Here is a 22,407-nt window from a genome sequence, read left to right as displayed (position 1 = left end):
TCGGTCAGATTTTAGGTGACAGAGACAACATGTCTGACATTTTTAATTTTTTACACTCGATTAATTTATACACAAAGATTTAAGTTCATATTTTTTACCTTTTCGACACGGTAGCCTGTTCTAAGGCTGACCAATATTTTTGTGTTAGTTTTATTTTTGATTTGGTGCATTATGGCTACAGCTGCCAATGCGCCATTAAAAACCAAACCAAACCTTGCAGGTGTCTAGTCTCCAGACACTGTAATTTTCAAAATTTAAGGCTTTCTTCATAAGAGCAACCTTTTGTTCCATTCACTAATCTTGTTGCCCTTCTCTGTAGAGACACGAGCTACTCTTGCAGACTGTCTGCACTGCTCAGAAAACTTCATATCTGACTGCACAATTACCCGCAGGTCCTTTTTCTCTCTACCACCCTGAGTGTATTGCATCTTCCATTCTCCACCACCCTGACTGTATTGTATCAAATGTAATAATCAGATGTTTCAGAAAGGAGTGGCTTTGGAGAGAAAATTGTTGAAAAAACAGTCCATAAAATGAATATGATTGCAATGTTGAGGAATGGGGGAATTTGAAGGAACATTATGAATTTTGTTTGTGAATTTGAGAAGTTTTGTTGAGGTGGATGATGAAGTTGCTATCACAGCAGTGCAAACACTAGAAGATCTGCTGAGTACCAAGAAAAACTAAAGTATTGTTACCAGTGATGAAAGTGAACGTTTAAAAGTATACACACTGCCTTCTAAAAAAAAAAGATGCCCAAAATGCGTTGAACATAACAGAGATTGTGTTTGTCTGCAGTAACGTTGATAAAGAAACAACTGTTGCATTCGATAATGTCTGTTTGCACAAAAACTGTGCAAATGAAAATAGATTCTTTCTTTAAATTAGATTAATTTACATTAAAGATTTAATCTTTAATAAGTTAATTAATCATTTAAAGAGTTAATCTCTAATTTTGCCAATTATTTTCACTGATTTCAAGTATGTTTCTTTTCTCTTAATTTATCTTATAAATAGAAGAAAATTTGAACAAAATATGTATTATTCTTGTTATTGTTTTTATTTTTTAAATTTTATTCTATTTTTACTATTTTATTTTATTATGTTAATTTTGCTATTATTATTTCTTATTACTGTTAGATATATGCACAAAAAAATACTAAAGTTGACACTTGGTAGTTGACACCTCATTACTGCAAACCTTGTTATTACAAAACATGAAAATTTAGGTCTCACGAACTTTGTATTAATGAAATTCTTCTGTAAGATTTTTATACATTTTATAAGAGTTGGATGTGACATGAACTGATGAGTTTAGTGGAAAAGAATCAAAGTGATTGGGGTGATAATAAATTGTTAGGAGACTCAGAATCCTACACTAAGTATAAACTATTCTGTAACCAAGTTATCCAGGGAAAGGGGGTTTAGGTATAATTATGAGAAGTCTCTTACTTGACTGCAAAGAAAATATCAAAGAATTTTTAAAAGCAGTAGAAGGGATGAATCCCATTGGTCCATTGGATATGTATGACATAACTATTGATGATCCTGTACAGATTGCTGACAAACTGAAGAAATGCTTTGCATCTACATTCACACATGAAGATTTTAGAGAAGGAAGGGATTGGCAGACATTTATCTAATACTGATTGAGAGTTAAGTGCTTTTTATAATAAATGAAAGATAAATTGCTGCAAGTAAAACTGAAAAGCCCATGGGACTGATGGAATGTATCCAATTATATTAAGAGAAGCAGAAAAAGAGTAGTAGTCAAACTTTTAGATTCAGAGAATTGCCTAACATATTTAAGATATGAAGTATTTCTCCTATTCACAGTGGTGGTTCAATGGGTGAAGAAGTAAGTAACTACATACCTATGGAGTTAATAGTTGTAAAGAATAATTTTATAATCATATACTTACACGTTTATGAAGCCTTTGATGCTGAAAAACGTTTTATAAATTGGAAAATATGGAATGGAGAATGTACACGAAAGACTTTTATAAATTGGAGCAGTGTGGCATTAGGACAAAATTATAATGAGGTTGATAGGTTGAATAAATTTAAGGAGGAACTGGACAGGCATTTGGAGCCAGTGGTGTGTTTTTTTTTTTTTTTTTTTTTTTTTTGGCTGATGCTGCATAAGCTCATACACTTGCTTTCTTGCATCACATGCCACTACTGCTATTTTACCAATATACACAGATGGCTCTAAATCCAATTCAAACATTGGAGCAGCTGAACTTCGGTTGAATTATCACTATTGCAGAATGGTATAGAATTGCACTATCCCCATTCGACAGTATCAAGAGTGTATCGGAAATTCGCCATTTCTGGAATGATCATTGCGGACAGTGTTGTGGGCAGAGAAAGGTGGTGGATGAACGTGGCTGTTGACTTCTGTCTCTCATCGTTTCAGCCAACTGGAGAGTGACAGTGGCACAAATCACCACTGACTTCGAGGGAAATGCTAGAATCATCTCCGCCAAGACCATCATTAGCCACAATAGGTTTTGGGAGCTGTCGACCCACCAGAGTCCTATTTCTAACACCATGACACAGGACTCTATGCCTCAACTGGGTGAATGAACATTGGCACTGGACCTTGGATGATTGTAGACAGGTCTACTGGTCCGATGAGTCCCGTTTCCAGTTATTTTGATTGGATGGGAGCATATCTGGTGGAATCCGCTCTAAGCTATGCACCCGTCATGTCAACAAGGAACTGTTCAGGCAAGTGGACAGTCGGTAATGATCTGGAGTGTGTTCAACTGGCACACATTGGGACCTCTGTTACGTCTAGACACATCTCTGAACTGTCGAGGTTACACCATCCTTGCTGACCATCTGCATCCCTTCATGGTCATCGTGCACCCACAGGGCAGTGGACTCTTTCAACAGGACAATGTGCTTCTACACAGAGCTGTGGTGACTAGAACATGGTTTAAAGAGCATTCCGTAGATTACCACTATGGAATGGCTTCCCCATCACTGGCCACAAACCCTGCAGAGCATCTTTGGGATGCTGTGGAAATGTCTGTTCGAGCTTTGGATCCTCCACCCAGGAATGTGATGGAATTATGGACAGCAGTGCAGCAAGCGTGGATGGGAATACCCATGGAATGCTTTCGTGAACTAGTGGACTCAATGCCTTGCCATGTGACTGCCCTTATCTGCACTAAAGGTGGGCCTACCGATTACTAGGTAAGTATTCCATGATTTCCGTCCACTCAGTGTAGTTTTAATGTATTGTTTTAATTATACCTCATATTGTGAATTCCTTCACAATGAGTTACCGTGGTATTGCACATCCTGAAATAAGTAACGCTTTACCTATGGAGAAGACTATTGTTACTTATTCTTGGTGGATACCACCACCCAGACAGCACAGCTTCGAAACTTATTGGCTTCTCATTGGTGGGTAGGCAGGTACCCTGGTGTTGTTGCAATAGCGATAACCCAGTTATGAAGTGTAACTCCACAATACGAGAGATTTTAGACTTGTGGAATTATACTGCATAACTAGGTTGTCACTGTTGTCAGTCTAATCAACATGCATATTAGCCTGTGACACTTACAACGCATTTGTATACATTTTGTGCAGGCTGATATATTAGATAAACACTACATGAACTAGTGTGCTGCGACTAGAGTAACTGTGCCGTAAAACTCCAAAATAACCAGTTAGTGAATATGGGCTTGGCACACCCAGGGCTCTGAGCTGAATATCATTATTCTTCTCTTTCTTGGGGATTCCACACACACACACACACACACACACACACACACACACACACACACACACACACACGGTAACTTGGAAATTTTTTTTTGGCCAGTGCAGCACAAGCCTCAGGCTTCCTTGCAGTATATGTTTATTATGGTTCTGTATGTTTACTTTTTTTGTGATGCGTTCAATTTTGTGAAAATTGGATTTTGAAATATGAAAGAGTGAAACAAAAAAAAAATTAAATTCATGTCATTTTTTACTTTATATTTTTTTTATGTATATATAGTGGAGTCACTACTGGTACCTTGTGCACAGAGAAAACAAGACTGCTTATACAATGTATGCTAAAACAGAAGAAATGAAAAAAAAATGGACAGAAGCCATTGAAAAAGCACTGTAAGTAACTCTACAAGTCTGTTTTTTAAGTTGCATTACCTTAATTAAATTTTTTTAATGAAAAGCCCAAACACAAAAGGTATTAGTACCTGTAGTAGTAGTACTTAGTACTGTGCATGGGTTAAAGTTTGGGAAGAAAGACAAAGATACTTGTTAACATCAGACTTGAATTTATGGATGTTTTAATTTTCAAGATATATATGTTAGGGGTTACATATATTTCAAGATATGTTAGGGTTATCAGGGGTAGATGTTCCAGAAAGCTGATGTTGAAGGGATAAACCAGGAAGAAGAAGAAAAGTTGGTTTTGAGAGTTTGAATTTGGACAGTAAATGGATGTTGACTGGCTGCGGCATGTGTTCAGACTGATTTAGAAGAGAGAGGAGAAATTATAGAAGCCAATTCAAAAGAGCAGTATCTATGGAAGTATCTGTAAAAAAGACAGGTAGTGAAGAGACTTTGTAAGAGATAGGTAATTAATTAATCCGACTGCTCTCTTTTGAATGGAGTCTAGAAGAGCCAGAGAGAGGTTTTGGGGGCACCACCCCAGATGTGGGAACAGTATTCCAGGGTAAGGAATATTCCTAGGTTTTTAAATGCAGAGGAAGCAATATTTGTGATGTGCTTATGTGAAGAGAGATTAGATTCAAGGTAATTCTTAATAAAGATATGTGATCTTTTCTAGAAATCTGAGTGCCACTGAAGATAAGCATGGGAGCTGTACACACTACTGTTTGTGAGATGTAAAACATGACTGAGTTTTAGGTTTGAAATTAACTAAGTTATTTTTGCCCTGTTGGAGAATTACCTGGAGATCAGCATATAAGGAATTGGTTGGATATTTGGGAAGTTGAAGCTGTTTGGGCAGGGCAGATTTCTCAAACAGGAAGGTGACATTCAATGCGCTATTATTAGAAAAACTATGGTTAGGATTTCCAATCAGTGGAAAAAGGTGGATACAAGAGGAAAAGAGAGGGCAAAAAAGAACTGAACCGTTTGGAAAACACCAGCATTAGTGGAGAATTTAGAAGACAGCCATCTACCATGATTTGCAAAGAGCGATCAGAGAGAAAACCAGTTGCAACAAATAGTCAGTAGTCCATAAAATGGAAACTTCTTAAACACAATTGAAAGCCTTAGAAATATCAAGAGCAACTGCTTGAGTTTCACCAAAGTTTTTCGATGAATTTATCCATAGATGAGTAATGTCAGCCAAAATTATCACCAGTGACACTGACGGAATCCACATTGGTGATAATTGATCAGATGGCAGGTTTCAAGATAGTTTAGGAGTTGGCAGTTAATGAATTTTCCATTACCTTGGAAAGAGTAGTGGTAAGTGCAATAGGATAATTAGGATCATCTCTTCCATCCACAATGCAGTATGATTGATGTCCTTTGAGGTTATGATGGGCATTGTGGCAAGATCCAGTATTCCTTACATTTCGAAGGTACAGCTCTAAAACAGTGTTTGCAGGCCAGCCACTAGATAGTTGATGAGTCCAGCCACAGAACTCAACCTATTGGTAACTTTCTAGGAGGAATCTGGATCGGCTAGTGTATAATCTCGCTGCCTCTATTCTGCCAGATAGTGACTGGAGAAAGTCGGAGTAGTATGCATGTGGGGGCATTGTCAAGGCCTTTTTATGTAAGTATCTGGTTATATTCTTGCTTTGTGTACCATATCTGAAAATTTCATTACTTCATACAACATGTCCTCCCCACCTTTTCTTACTGTTGAATACATCATGAATAGTCAAACTGATAGCACAAACTTACCTGCAAAAAGATCTAAATCTCCTAAATGCTTCCCCGTTCATTTAACAAATATGCTCTGTCTCGGTTAGAATCTCTGATGTCTATTTCCACTTACAAGTCTACCAAGCCCCACTTACTTTTTCTTAACGAATCCCAATTATTGGCTGACTCCGTGGTCCTAATTATTTGCTGTATGATTCCCCTCACTTCAAAAGTGGTATGTGTGCTTATTTTCTCTCTGATATTCCCTGTCAAAGACATGTAATTTTGAATCTCCTCTACTTAAAATCTCTCCTCCCCATTCTGTCGAATTGATCTGTTGCATCTATTGTTCTCCCAACTCCACTAATCACTTGGAACTCTCTTTGACCTCTTTTCTTTGAAACTTGTTTCTTCAGTCAGACTTTCCTAACAGCAAGGTAATCTTTCTTGTTGATTTTAATGTTCAGTAAGGCACATGATAGTATTAGAAGAGGTGAACTCTTGAATACAATGTTAAAATTTGGGATTCCCAAAAAACTAGTCACCATTACAAAAATATGCATGACAGAATTGATAAACAAGTTAAATAATGAAATATCAGACCCCTTTTAAATCATGACAGGATTAAAACAGGGTGATGCACTATCACCCTTGCTCTTTAATTTGGCTTTGGATAAAGCGATAAGAAAAGTGGAAGAGACAGGGAAAGGGGGTACACCTTGAATAGACTGCACTAGGCTTTTTTATGCAGAGGACATATGCCTAGTCATTGATGATATTCAGAGCCTCATCTCTAATTTAATAGTGTTGGAAAAATAAGCTAATCTCAATGACCTAAAAATAAACAACAATAAAACCAAATACCTTAAACTTACTAGAAATAAGAATAATGAGGACCTCAATGTCAACATTGGAAATCAAACAACCGAGAGTGTCAAGCATCAAGTACTTGGGAAACATTCTGAATGATTGCAACAATATCGCAGAAGAAAATTAATGTAGGATTCGGAGTGGAAATATAGGCTTTTATGTGTTTCAAAATTCTAACTTCAAAACAAGTATCTAGGAACCTGAAAATAAAGATTTACAGAATGATATTACCTACTGTAACCCATGGATGTGAAACCTAACCACTCCCCAAACAATCAGAGAACAGGTTACAACATTCAAAAATATAATTCTAAGAACAGTCTTTGGACTAAAACAAGATAATCACTGGAGAATGGAGAAGGCTACATAACAATAACTAAAGGAGAAACATAGAAGTGAAAGTATATTCAAATCATAAAGGTGTTAGAAAATTGAGGTGGGCTAGACATGCTATCTGTACTGATCATGGAAGACATATCTATCAAATGCTTACAGGAATCCCAACTGGAAAAAGGAAAACTGAGAAGATATTAGTGTAATTTTCGGTGGAGAAGGTAACTGGAGAGAGCTCACACATAATTGTGGAATTTAGCTGTCAAGATGGTTAGCCTCACAGCCCAAGCACCATGGAGTAAGTAAGATTTTAATGTTCATAACTCCAGCTGGCTTCCATTTTGCAGGATTACTAATAACCTCACACAGATTGTTCATTTACCTACCAGAATAACTGACAGTCCTGTCTACACAGCCAACACTTTTGATTTTTTTCTCACAGACAATCCTTCCGAGTACATGGTCGAGGTTAGTGGCCCTCTCGGCACCTCAGATCACAACTTGGTGATGGTCTCTTCTCCAATGAAGCCTTTCTCTTGTGCCATTCTCAACCTCGTATTGTTGGCATTACAAGATTTCAAATGGATCATCTGTGAGATTTCTATTCTTCTTTTCCCTGGTTGGATTACTGTTTTAAATCTGATGTCATTGTTTGCTCAGATCATGTCAGTGAAATCATTCTTGTTCGGATGAAATCCTTTATTCCACACTCCACCTTTATTTAAACCATTGTTTTCCAATAAATAGGCTAAAGCTGTTCAAGAAGAGATTATTGCATATTGCAGTCGGCTTGCATCAATCTCCAGGTTCATTTTCTGCCAACACAAAGGCTTGTAACAATTTAAGGCAGTTATTAATAGTCCAAACTAGATTTTGACAGGCTAACAGTAAAATACTTGCTTCTTGTTCAGATTGCAGTTGAGCATTTCGGTCTCTTGCCAAAGGTATTGGCCACCATTTTTTTGCCCATCTTTACTCCCACCTCTGGGAAAACCGGATGATGCCTATTGCCACTTCGGCTAAAGATAAGGCTGACCTGCAAGCATCCTACTTTTCTTCTAATTCTTGTTTCAGTGAGCTTGGTAAACTGCCTCTTACTATTCCCAGTACACTCAATTTAATGCCTCCTGTATTCTTTAATTAAAAGAATGTCAGAAGAAATTTGAACAGTCTTGATGCCAAGAAAGCAACAGGTCTTGATGGTATTGTATTTTTCCACTTGTTCTCTTAACTTGTGCTTGTGAGATTACTCTTGTTCTGCTTCACCTTTTTAAACTTACTTATTCCACTGGTGTTTTTTCCTTCTGCTTGCAAATTTCTCATATTTGGCCATAAGCTGAAAAAAAAAAAAAAAAAAAAAAATTACAAATCATTTCCATCCAATTATCATCCCATTGCACTTCTCTTCTATCTAAAGCAATAGAGAAATCTATTAAAAGCCAACTGCTAAACTATCTAGAAACTTTCCATTTGATCAATGATAGCCAGTATGAATTCTGTTAGTGTCAATCCACTGGTGATATACTGGCTTATGCTTCATGTCTTTAGGCAAATTAAGTGGAAAAGTTTGAAACTCAAGAAGTTACTCTTGACATTTCAAAGGCTTTTGATCGTGTTTGGCATAAAGGTCTTCTAAATAAGCTGCCATCTTATGGTTTTCCAACTGTTTTTTTGTAATTGGGTATTCAGTTTTTTCTCTTACTACTCACCACGGGCAATGGTTGATGGCTCTGTCTTCTTACTTCTGCACTAATGCTGGGCTTCCCCAAGGTTCATTTCTTTCGCCCACTCTTTTCCTCATTGTATATTAATGACCTTCTTCCATTGACTGGTAATCCTATTCATGGTTTTGCTGATGATAGCACATCGCATTCCACCTTCCAGTTTGAGAAATCTTGTCGTGTATAAACAGGTCTTAGCTTCTCAAATAATCACTACCAATTCCTTAAATGCCAATCTCCAGTTAGTTTTCTATTGGGACAAATAACTTAGTTAATTTCAGTCCTCTAAAACTCAGTCTTGTCTTATATTTCACAAAGAGGATTCTTCTGCTCTGATGCTTATCTTTGATGACACTCAGATTTGTAGACAAGAACACATCTCTGTTAGGGATTACCCTGACTTCCGTTCTTTTTTATTTGGTATAATCACATCACAAATATTGTTTCCTTTGCATCTAAAAAACTGGTATTCTCTTTCCTTCAGGGCATTACTTTCTTCTAAACAGCTATTCACTGTGTACAAATCTGAAATCTGACTACCGTTGAATATTGTTCCCACATTGGGGCAGTGCCCCCATAACCTCTCTCAGGTTTCTAGATTCCATACAGTAAAGGGCATTAGGTTAATTAATGACCAGTTTTGACCAGTCTCTTACAAAGTCTCTCCACTCTTTGTCCCTTAGATGTTCTCTTTCTGCTGCATGACTTTCTATAGATACATCCGTGGGCACCGTTCTTTTGAATTGGCTTCTATAATTCTTCCTAGGCGCCTCCGTAGCCAGGTGGGAAGGAGCAGCAGTGCGTAGCACACACTTCTTGATTAGACCGGGGTTCGAGCCCGTCACCACCAAATATGGAGGATGTGGAAAGGTCAGGGAATGACCACCGCATATCCTGGAGCAATATGGCCTTAGTTGCTAATGCTCCAAAAAAAAAAAAAATAAAAAAAAAATAATTCTTCCTCTCTCTTCCAGATGAGTCCGAACACATGTTGCAACCAGTCAGCTTCCTTTTATTGTGTAGCTTCAAAGTCACAAAACCAACTTTTCTTCTTCCGCATTTATACCTTCGACCTCTGTTTTTCTGGAATGATCTCACTTCACATGTATTTCCTAAAAATTGCGATCTACACTAATTCAAGTCTAATGTCAAGAAGTATATTCTTTCATCCTCTCAACCTTTAACCTATGCACATTACTAAATACTAATAAAGGAATTAATTAGTTCTAATTCCTTTCATGTTTGGGGGTTTCATTAAAAAAAAAATTGAATGGGAGAGAATTTACCTTTTTTTAAAGAACTTGCTGGACATAAGCAAATTCCCAAACAGAAGAAAAAAACACCAGTGGAATAAGAAAGTGTGAAAAGGCAACACAGAACAGGACAAAGCTCAGGAGCACAGACTTTTAGAACAAGAGGAGAAATGGTATCAGGATATGGAACTTCCTTGACATGAAGATTGTTCAAAATTATTTTAACATCTTTCTGTCAGACAACCACAGGAGGCATTGAGCAGAATGTACTTGTTGTAGTAGGACTAGGTTTATCAAGATCATCAATATGAGTTAGCAGATAAGTAGGATGTTAGTAAGGTTACTTCATCTTTAGCTGAGGATGCAAGTATCAGTTTGTATCAGACGTGGGAGTATTAATGGACAGAAGTTATGGACTTTTACAAGAGACTACAATGCTTGATTATCATTTAGACAAGAAGCAAGTTTCTACTCTTAGCCTGTTAAAAATTGAATTGGAAAGCAGTTTAATAACTGCTTTCTAATTGTTTTGTGCTTTGGTGTAGGCAGGAAATGAAGCTCGAGATTTGAAAGAGCCAATTGAAATATGCAGCATTCTTATTTTGAACAGCCTTAGACCCTTTATTAGAAAACCAAGATGTAGATAAAGGACAAGATTTTAAGGTGAAATGTGAAATAAAGAAATTCATTCCTACCAGAATAATTTCACTTATCTGATCTGAAAAAAAAAAAAAAAAAAAAAAAAAAAACATTGGGATCAGAAGATTTAAAACATTAATCTAATTAATCTAGGAAAGAAGAATAGAAATCTTTCAAATCATTCCATTTTTCATTCCTTTAATGGCAAATGACACAAATTTGAGAAGGAACATGAGTGGCTCCATTGCAGAAAAGATCATCACCGAGAGTGATCAGAAGTGCCTAGAGGACCATAAAAATGACTGTACTTTGAAGTGTTGTTTGTGAGAAAAAGATCAAGAGTTTTGGGTGTGCAGATAACGTTTGATATTCTTGTTGAAAAATGAACAAGCTGAGTGAGTTTATTAGCAATTGCAAAAACCTCTGCATCTTGATCATCTGATCAGTGTACAGTAAAATCTCATTAATACAAACTCAGTTTATACAAAGCACTTTTTATATGAAACACATACCATTCCCCTGTGAAAGGATAGGCTTTTCTATATAAATATATTCATTTATTACAAAATTCAGTTAATATATATTACAAAATTCATTTTCACCCTGTGAGAAATAAATATTGTTATTTTGTTTGTTTAATACAAATCTTGGCGCAGTTGTCTGATTATTGCCTATTATTACTTCTGGCCACCCAGTTCCCTGATTCCTGAAGGATGGCACTATATTGTTAGAATTTACTTTTGTGTAAACAAAACCAGTTTATGGTAGCTGCAACTTAAGTGCACTCTGAAAAACATCGTTATGAAGGATGAGATGTTAAATTAACAAAAGGTTAAAAACAGTTTTTCTAAGTTGTTTACTCCTTCCCTCTCCATGTCATTTTATCTGAGCTAATGTGTTTTTTAGAACTTGTCTTTAAATTAATTTAAAGTTTGTTTATATTAAATCTCATCTAGTAGTGTTATGGTGACAAAACATAACCAGACAGAATTAAGCTTGGAAATGAAATCGAAAATTACACAAGAGGCTGCAGGATGGAACGAAGCAAAACAGACATTGCAAAGGAATACAACATCCCTTTACCTACTTTATCTACAATATTGAAAGTAGGTAAAGCGATGTTATATGGCTCATGGTTCAAAACATGAGGAGCTTGAAACAAAACTTTGAGTGGTACCAACAAATGCGTGCATCTAATTAGCCAATATCAGGTCCGATTTTGCAAGAAAAGGCAAATTATCTAGCTCAGCAACATGGAATTAGCGACTTCAAGGAAAGGCAACACACTGGTTATGTTCTGTACAGTCTATTCTTGAAAAATATGAGGCAGAAGATATTTTTAATTATGGCTATATAGGTTTATTTTATAATTTGCTGCCGAACAAAATATTTGCTATTTGAGGAGCGTCTTGTTGTGGTGGAAAATTAAGTAAAAAAAGACTCCCTGTTTTGTTGCAATTGAGATCGCAGTACAAAACTATGCCCACTTGTGATTGGTAAGTTTTCCAAACCAAAATGTTTTAAAGAAGTTAACCAACTTTACTATGATTGAGGCCAATAGAAGTGCTTGGCTTACGGTCAGAATTTTTCAGTCTTGGTTATCAAAAGTGAACAAAAGAATGGCTTCAGAAAAAAGGAACATTCTGATGAATCTAAATTGTCATACAGCACATTCTGCTGAGACACTTAAATCGACAAATATACAGCTGTTGTTTTTACCTCCCATTACCACCAGTTTTATGCAGCTATGGGATCAAGGCATTATTTATAACCTCTAGAGAGCATATAGAGCCTGGCCGATAAGGTACTTATCTGCAGCATAGAATGAGGAAACAATCTGCAGCCAAATTGGAATGTCTTGGATGCTATCTGTAATCTTGTTATTGCTTGGGACAATATTGCATCAAGTGTAATAATCAACTGCTTCAGAAAAAGAGTGGCTTTGGAGAGAATATCATTGAAAAACATAGTCCAATAAACAAGTGTGATAACAATATTGAGGAATGGGGGAATTTGAAGGAGCATATGGATTTTGTTGGTGAACATGAAAAGTTTGTGATGGTGAATGATGAAGTTTCTACCACAGCAATGCAACACCAGAAGATCTGCTGAGCACCAAGAAAAACGATGTTTTGTTACCAGCAACAGTGAAAGGGAAGAAGCACCTACACTTCCATCTAAAAAAAAGGTGCCCAAAATGCATTGAGCATAATACAGAATGTGCTGGCCTGCAGTAACATTGATAAAGAAACAACTGTTGCATTTGATAATGTCTGTGCTGTAGTTAAAAATGCATATAGGACAAAACCTGTGCACAAAACATTGAATTCTTTCTTTAAATTAGATTAATTTATCAAAAAGTTAATGGTTTGTATTTCTCCTTTTATATTAAGATTAATTCTTTTTACTGTGATACTAAAATATTGTATATATCAAAATATATACTGTACAATATTTTCATTTCCATTAATGGCTTTTCTCTTAGGGGCTTTTGTTTTTATTATTTTATTTAATTCATTTAAATTAATTTATTTTTGATTTTGTTATTATTCTTAGATAGTATGTGTCAAAAAAAAAAAAAAAAAGTTAAAATTGACTCTTTTGGGGGATCTTGTTATTACAAAACGTGAAAATTTTGCTCCCTAGAACTTTGTATTAATGAGATTCGACTGTAATTAGAAAAAAAGCCAGCCACAGCTGTGAACGATAAAATCACAAGGAAAATCACCTTGCTGTTAGGAAAGTTGGATTGCACAAAGAGAGTGGCCGACCGGGCTAGCCGAGTGGGTAAAGTACCTGCCCGGCAACCCAAAGGTCGCGGGTTCGATTCCCGCCTCGGGCTTGGATCACTGTACTGCAAAAACCTTTGGAGGTGCAATATGGCCACAGAAGCCGATGCGCCAACAACTACCAAATCAAAAAAAAAAAAAAAAAAAAAAAAAAACAAAGAGAGTTTCAAAGAAATGAAGTCAGGAGTTTAGAGTTGGAGGAATGATACAGGCAGCAGATGAATTTGACAGAATGGGTAAGAGATTTTAAGACGAGATCAAAAAGACTAGATTCCAAAAGTAGAAAGTTGCTGACAAGGAATATCACAGAAAATATATGCATAAGTACCACATTTGAAGAAAAAGGAATTGTAGAGGAAATATTTTTAACAAGTGAGATGAGTAGTAGTCGAGGCAACTAATGATTGAGACTCTGTTATAAATAGTAGTGGTAGTAGTAGTATTGGCAAATAATGCAAGAAATCAAGTTTATATAGCATCAGCCAAAAAAAAAAAAAAAAAACTACACACTTCCCCCTCCAATTTGTCTAGTTGTTCCTTGACTTGATTCAAACAACCCACTTCCACAACAACAGATGAAAGCCTGTTCCAACAATCAACCATCTGCTGGCTGAAGGCAAACTTTTGCACATCCTTCCTCAATTTGAATTTGTGTCACCTCATGTGTAGTCTCAGCAAGGGGAAGAATGCCATCAACATTCAGCTTAGTCGATCCGATTGAGGGGCTTAAGGCCTCAAATGGATCGACAGGTACAGAGAAGGGAAACCAGATTGGTGATGTGAACAAAAGCTTGATTTAGAAAGGCTCCTCGCAGGAGCCTAGTCTCCAGATGCTGTGATTTGCAGAACTGAAGCCTTTCTAAATCAAGCTTTTGTTCACATCACCAATTTGGTTTCTCTTCTCTGTACCTGTTCCAGCAGATCTATATCCTTCCTAAAGTAAGGCCTCCAGACTTGTATATAGTACTCAAGATGTAGCCTAACCATGGCCTTGTACAAAGGGATAATCACCTCCTTATCCCTGCTAGTAAATTTTATGTATATCATTGACAACAACATGTGAGCTGTCCTGGAAGCCTGTCTGCACTCTGCAGAGAATTTCATAACTGACTGCACAATTAAACCCAGCTCTTTTTCATTTTCCACTACCCTGAGTATAGTACCACACAATTGATAAGTTTCTCTGGGATTACTACTCCTCATATGCAGTGCCTGGTATTTTTAATATTGACAAATACAAGTGCCTTGTATTTGTCAATATTAAAGTTCAACTGTCAATTTTCAGCCCATCTGTCTAATTTGTCTAGATCTTGCTACAGTGGCATATCCTGATTACTGTCTTTAACCACCCTATCTGCCATTCTATCACTACAAACTAAGACATTAAGCCTGGTACACACCTGCATTAATATCATTAATAAATATTGAAAACAATAGTGGGCCCAGCATCGAATCCTGGGGGACATTAATCCATGAAGAGCAGTGTCCATTGATTGTCACTCTGTCTTCTTCCACCCAACCATCTCTTTATCCATAGGAGTAACTTGCCCTTAATGTTGCATTGCTCCAGTCTGTACAGCAGTCTTTTATCAAAAGCCTTCCTGAAATCCAAGTATATGATATCAAAATAATTTTTTGCACCCAGTTTATTGGTCACTGCATTATAGGATCCAGTCAGATTGGTTAGACAAGACCGCCCCTTAAATCCATGCCGTGACTGCAATATACAATGAATTAACTGGTGGTTATTTGGGTCACTGGTTAATCAAGGCAGCCGTTTATTTGGGACAAGTCTTAAAGAACAGAGCCTAATCGAGAAAATAATTACGGTTTTCTTCACTTAATTGGGACAATATGCCATTTAATTGGGGCAGCACACGAGATTACCCCGATTGTTGGAGACAATCGTATGCTCATCATAAAGTGAAATAAGTAGCCGCTGTTTAATATGATCATTGGTTAGTAGAATCAGCCGCTTTATAAAATCAAATTTCAAAAAACCAATTCAAATCATTAAAATGCATTATGGTTTTATTGTTATCATATGCTCAGTTATAAGAATAAATTTTGAATGCCTTTGTGATATTTTTCTAAAGCACATTTCTGGAGGTCACAACCATAAAACAATAAAAAACAATTTGCAGTTTCTGGTTTATTGGGCTTTTCTGTTAATGTAATCTATTATAAACGAGTAGAACTCAATCTTATTGCATGTGCCATTATTACCGATAGATGGAATTCTAGCTTTTTACAGGATTTTTGCATTATTATGGTTAAATGTGTTTCTCCTTCACTGAAACCTTCAGTTATATAAAAAACATAAATAAAATTTCAGAATCTTCTCTTCATTCCTATTTTTTAAACTTCGTGAACTTGTTTCTTTGTATCTCACTTGTGTGTATCATGTTAGTTGCAATTTGTGCTTGCCATCTTCTTTGTTATTGATTGCTTATCTTTTTTTCTTGTTTTAAATTTTACAACCCAAAAAAATGTCAGTGAGTAATAAAGTGTAAATTTGTTCTTAATATGTCTTTACTTTTATAGCCTGTGGATAATATTCCTCCTATTTTTGCTTTTTAGAATCGCCATTTAATAGAATTAAAATTCCAATTCACAAATGCAATCACAATAACCAGCTCTTACTACACATCATATAGTGAATGGTATTTTATTATGGAGAGTCCATTGTAACGTGGTTGATCGTACAGTGAACCAATTGCAAAGCAGGGATCCACTGTATTTTTAACTATTTACATGAAACTCCGCATATCGGGCCAAAGTGCACTAGTCCCAATGTGTCCCAAATAACCGGAATCCACTGTAATTACGTTCCTTTGTAGATGATCCTGCATTGCTTCTCTAAACAATGACTCCATCATTTTCCTTGGAACAGATATTAAGCCAACAGGTCTCTAATTTGTCATGTCACCTTTTTATCCCCCTTTATGAATTGAGGATACATTTGCATATCTTCAGTTTCTAGGTGCTCCCCCTGAATCTAAGGATGTGCTCATAATTATGGCTAAGGGTTTACCTCCTTTTTTTGTCTCCCTTAATATAATTGTATAGATTCCCTCAACCCCAGCTGCCTTTTCTTATGTCTGGCTTCAACAATTTCTCTTCCACTTTTCTTTCAGTTATCACAAAATCATTTAGCCTCCCAATGTCATTCCCTCCCCAAAAAAATTCCTTGTGTGAATGTAAATGCAAAATACCTATTCAATTTCTCAGCAACCTGAGCAAGGGTCATCAACAGTTAACCCACTTACATCAAGTGGCCCAGTGTGATTCAACCCCTTCCTTTTACTGTTAATATAAGCATGAAAAGCTCTACTACTGTTCTTCACATTCTTTGCCAGAGACTTCTCATAATCTCTTAGCTTGCCTAACTTCCTTTGTGAATTGATTACAGACTAATTTATACCTACCATAGGCTTCTGTATCGTCTGATAATTTATATGCACCCCCATGCATTTTTCTTCTCTGCCACTTGTCTTAATAGTTCATCTGACATCCATTTAGTCTAGGCCTTGAACTGTATTTCTTTATTGCTATGAAAAGCCTAGTAGCTTCTATGATTACTTCATTCAATACTTCCCATTTAGGATTTATTGTTAGTAACATCATCATTTGGTTCCACTGTATAGAATTTAAAAACTGTCTGAGATCACTGTAGTCACCCTTATGAAAGCAAAAAGCTTTCCCTTTGCCCTTGACGGATAAGTTATGCCTTTAATTACATTCCACATTAGTAAACTGTGATCACTGCCACCCAATGGGTCTTTTAATAGTAGATTCTTATTGCATGAAAAAATCATTGCTCATAACCAGATTAAGAGCATTGCTTCCTCTTGTTGCCTGTCTTACATGCCTTTCCATTTAACATCTGGAAAGTTAAAATCCCCCATTATAAGACATTCTGATTTACTTGCCCACTGTGTTTGGTATACTCATCATAGTCGTTAAACCTATAACACACTCCTACTCTCAATTTTGCTTTCCCAGTGCTTGTGTCACACCAAACTGACTAAACATTTCACTGGTCACCTGTGTAAACTGGATGCACTGCCTTAGATTTTACTTTGCTTCTTGACTACGAGCATAACCCTTCCACCCTTCCTGTCCTGTCTGTCCTTCCCGTATATGTTGTACTCTCCATATTCAAATTTAGCATCACTTATGTCTGAGTGACACCTTGTCTGCTATCCCTACAATGTCTGCATTTGATGACTTAATCAGTACTTCAAATTAAACAAATTTATTTACAATGCTCCTAGCATTAGTGTACATGCAGGTATTTTTTTTTTTTTGGTAGTTGTTGGCCCATCGGCTTCTGTGGCCATAATGCACCTCCCAAGGTTTTTGCAGTACTTTGATCCAAGCCCGAGGCGGGATTCGAACCCGCGACCTTTGGGTTGCCAGGCAGGCACTTTACCCACCCGGCTAGCCCAGTCAGCCATGCAGGTATAGATGCACATGTTCTTACTATTAGTTAACCTAATACAACCCATGTATTTATTTGTTCCATGATGACCCACAGCAGGGCTTGAAATCCCCAACATCTTGCTTTCCAGTCTTCTGCATGTTCCAATAGAAGCAGTAGTTGAAGCTTGGTGGAAATGGCCATCATTGAGATTGGAACTGTAACTGTATATATTTGTGAAATGAATGAGGAAGTTTTATAGAGGTTTAGATCTGTATACAGATAAGTTTGCTCTGTTAGTTTGACTACTCATAATGGATTCTGTAGATGGGGACATCTGAGATAGCAAAAATATACTGAACTTCTTGACACTGACCCACATGCACACTATTCAGATTCTCTCCAGTATTTGGGACAGTGAGGTTCCTATCTAGTAGCTGTCCTATGAACTCTGTTCTCTAGAAATAAGGAATTTTAGAACACACACACACACACACGCACACACACTATTAAAAGTTCTAGAATCTTTGACTTCTGAAGGTTTGTAAAACCCGATTGCAGCCATAAAAGAAGTTTTATTGTTAAGATGATTGTATTTATATATGCACACTCATTTGTTCCCAAACAGGTAACCATATAGTGGGGAGAGGAAAAGAAAGTGGGAAATGACAGGACTTGTAATTTTCCTGTTGCATTGTATGATACATATTAATTGTTTTTATTAATTTCTAAGAAGCATTCATTGGCAATTTGCAGTTGATAGACAGATCTCTATTGAAAATTTTCCTGATTCTGGTTTCTAAAAGTTGGCATTACAAAGGACAATAATTATAAAAATTAATAAAAATTTTTTTTTTACATTCTACATAGGTCAGAGGAGTTCACAGAGAAAATGAAAACAGCAGTGATTTAGCAGTTACACAGGCTTGTACCAATTTTGACTCAAATGTATATACTACTGTACCCTTTCATGTGACCACTTGGCTTACACCAGATTCATTTTTAAGGAAAACAGACAAGGGTAAAGATTATGCAAATGTTTTATCACATTTTGAGTGTTGGAGAGAAATAGTAAACATTTCACATTTGTTCTTGTCCATTAAAGGAAGCTGATCGAAATTAAAAAAAAAATAAAACAAAAATTGACAAAGATAACTAGTTCTGCAACAGGGTGTTTCCAGCATGACTCAGAAGCAAAATATCAGTCTGCATTTGATTTGCTTCTTTGATAATAATGGGTATTGTTTGTGTAGAATTTATCCCACAAGGTCAATTAGGCTTGTTATGTGAAAATTCTGAAAGAGTTGTGAGATTTTGGCCACTGCAAAAAGAAGCTAACCGGATGCACACTGTTTGGGTTTTCATCATGACTTTGGTTGTTATGGTTAGGTTCTTTGCAATGACAATAGCGAAGAACCTAACCACTGTTAACCAACACAACCAGGTAACTGACCCACATGAGATATATAACCAAGAAAGATGGCTGTACATGTAGGTTTGTTAAGTTGTGCTTTGTGAGCCTGTTACCAGTCATTCCATCCCAGAAGGAGGCAAATTAGCCTTCAAAATGTCAGCTTAGCCTTCTCCCTTTTTAATTAAACTGTCTTACTTATTTTAATTTAACTCATCTTTATTTTTACTTTGAACTGAAAATCTCTCTTAATAAACATTCTTATGTTACTCAGGCCTGACATAGCCGAGTGGTCATGAGCACGAGTGCAGTAGCATACACTCTGAGTGGATCGGGGTTCAAGCCCATGACTGCTAAATATGATTGATTTATTGTCAACTCCACTGACCTGGTGGTTGTGCTGGAGTATAAACAAGGATATTTTTTATACCAGTAGTGCACGTGCTCACTTACTTTGTGAATACTTGTGTGATTCTAACCATGCCTTAAACAAGTTGATCTGAATATTTTATTTACTCTACGAATGTAATAAAGTAGTTGCAATTTCCATACCTGCCACTATAATTGGCACTTAATTTTAGGAAAATAATATAGCTTGAATTGGGAGATCTAAGTCTGCTGCTGAATTCATCATTGTAGAATGAGTAATTAAGGTGATGACCAGTGGAATTTGAAGGTTGAAGCACTGATCTTTTCATTTCAGTACTTTTCTAGTACTATTGGTAATATAATGCATGTATTATATTAATATATGAGTATATCTGTACTAGTGAAAACATTAGAATTCTCTGTCAGAGTGTATAGTTTTTCATTGCTTGACAAGAGGAAAACAGCCTTCAGCAACAGAAAGATAGAGTTACCCAGTGCAGCAGGCATTACTTCTTTTGCAATAAAGATCAAGTGCCTTCTTCTCATAAAAGTATGTTTGTGAGTTTTGTTGGATTTGTCACTTTATACTTGTTTGGAAGGTTCCAATTTTGAAGCATGTTGATAACAGGAGAAACCACTGAAGCTTTTCAAGTAGTTTGTTAGCTGATACGGATGGAGTGGGTAGGATTTTTTCGGAATTTTCTTCAGACTGCTTTGATTCCTCCGACAATCACAAGTTACAGACATAGCAGACATCTTATGCTCTGAGTTACCTTGCAACACACCCTTTTAAGATGTAGTACCATTGTCAAATGTTTTTGCAAATGGCTCAAGGAGCTTGACAAATATGATGAAGCATTACTTTTTGGGAAATGTTTGATGTAGAATCATCAAATAAACAAATGGATTGTGCTTTTCACCAAGTCCAGGTCACTATAAACAGATTGGCATATTATCTGTACTGGAAGAATCCATGCTGCATCACATGTATACTTTCAGTGGCACATATACGTAGTCATCAAATATTGCACAGAGATTAAGTTTTGAAAAATTTCACCATGGCAGAAATGTCAACAACTTCATAAATTGAATGGTGTAACTTCTGTTCTAAAGGAACCCCCGCGGCAACATGGATACACTTTTATTGCAAAAAGTCTGATTATTGTATTGAGGAAAAGTTAGTTATTTTATACAAACTTTAATTAAAAGCTTTTAGCATTTATATTTACAATTAGTGTTTTCAAATATTTTATAGATAAAATTGTGTGGTCTGTTTGAGATTAAAATCACATTTTATAAAAATGTTAATTTACATTTAAATATTTCTGACCCTAGAGACAATGTTTATCCTTTCTCCTTGCGGCAAACGGATCATAATTTTACAATGTTCACTTTTGAAAAACCAACAAGTTGTGCCAACTGTGAGAAGCTAATGAGGTAGGTGTGTGTGTGTGTGTGTGTGTGTGTGTGTGTGTGTGTGTGTGTGTGTGTGTGTGTGTGTGTGTGTGTGTGTACTATCAATATGGGAGAAGTTAGAAATTTTTGTTAATTTAAACTAGCTGTGGATAGTTTTATTATTTACTAGAATAAATTTGAAAGCTTTTTTGTGGAAGATTTTAGAAGTTAAAAGTTAAGGCTTTTAAAAATTGAGAATGATTTCCTTCACAAAATATTTTAAATAATGTCCAAAGTTGAAAACATAATTTATTTTTATTGATTTGTTATTAGTATTGTGTTATTTTTTTGTAGATAAATGATATTATAGAATTTTTTAAATACTGAAAAATTTAATTTAACTTTATGTTGTGATCTAATTTTTTGATTAGTTATACCTTGCTTAATGAAGTAGATGTGTTCCAGAATATTCCTTTGTGATCAGAGTTGATAACAAAGAAACACATTTCAAGAAAAAATTTTTCTAAATAAATGGTACATGCATATACTTTAGAATAAAAAGAGAGGGGGCAGAAACCACTTAGCACAAGCAAAATTCAAACAATTATAAAAGCAGAAAAATGAATGTAGAATGTTGCAATAGCTTTGTTTTCACTTGAAGATTTCCACAAGAATGAATCTAGCATTGATTGCTCTCATTCTTTAATTTCTATGTAACATTTTACTATAAAATTTAACACTTTATTTACTTCTCTTCATTACACAATCTTTTTAAAAGTTGGTATCACTTTAAGCTAGAACTTCTAATGCATGATTTAACTAATTTCAGCAGTCATATAAAATGTTTTCTTCGTTAACAATTTCTTCAGAGGAATTTCTTTGTTAGATTCTGTAGAATCTGTGATTTCTTCTACCACTTGTTGCTTTATCAACTCTTATAATTCATTTGTTAGTGGTTCACCATTGTTATCCAGCAACTCTTGAATGTTGTCTATGTCAGCTTCTTGGAAGTTAACTTTCTGTGCTATTTGCATGATGTCTTTTTTAATAGTAGAAATATCAGATTCTAACCTATTTTGTTCTTGTACTACTACTGGCCATACCTTCTTTCAAACAACATTATGACAATGTTCTCAGGCATTACTAATATTATTTAATGCTTTTCATTGCATTGTAATTCTTGCATTATTCTTTGACTTGCTGTTCTCGATTGTCATTAGCTTCAATTAATTGGCTTAAAGTGCATTGTATAGCTATAATGCCTTGGTCTGTTTTCAGTATATGCAGTGTCATATTTGATGGAAGAAATTACCTGTACAGGAAAGCAGATTTGAAATG

At 35.9% G+C, this 22,407-nt stretch overlaps 1 protein-coding gene across 1 annotated transcript in view; it reads left to right on the top strand.

Moving 5' to 3' along the window:
- The window catches only part of LOC150087223 (proto-oncogene vav-like), a 433,316-nt gene that overhangs the window by 313,382 nt on the left and 97,527 nt on the right, over positions 1–22,407 (top strand). Inside the window, exons 15-16 of the mRNA XM_090371895.1 lie at positions 4,017–4,126; positions 21,010–21,111. Coding sequence (XP_090228021.1) covers positions 4,017–4,126; positions 21,010–21,111 — 212 coding nt within the window. The remainder of the gene's footprint in view (positions 1–4,016; positions 4,127–21,009; positions 21,112–22,407) is intronic.

This window comes from Mastigoproctus giganteus, chromosome 4 (genome assembly GCF_048544385.1).
Source record: "Mastigoproctus giganteus isolate SK-2022 chromosome 4, ASM4854438v1, whole genome shotgun sequence".
In the NCBI taxonomy this organism is placed as follows: domain Eukaryota; kingdom Metazoa; phylum Arthropoda; class Arachnida; order Uropygi; family Thelyphonidae; genus Mastigoproctus; species Mastigoproctus giganteus.
The sequence above is the reverse complement of the archived record's forward strand: the minus strand, read 5'-3'. Positions and strand labels throughout refer to the sequence as shown.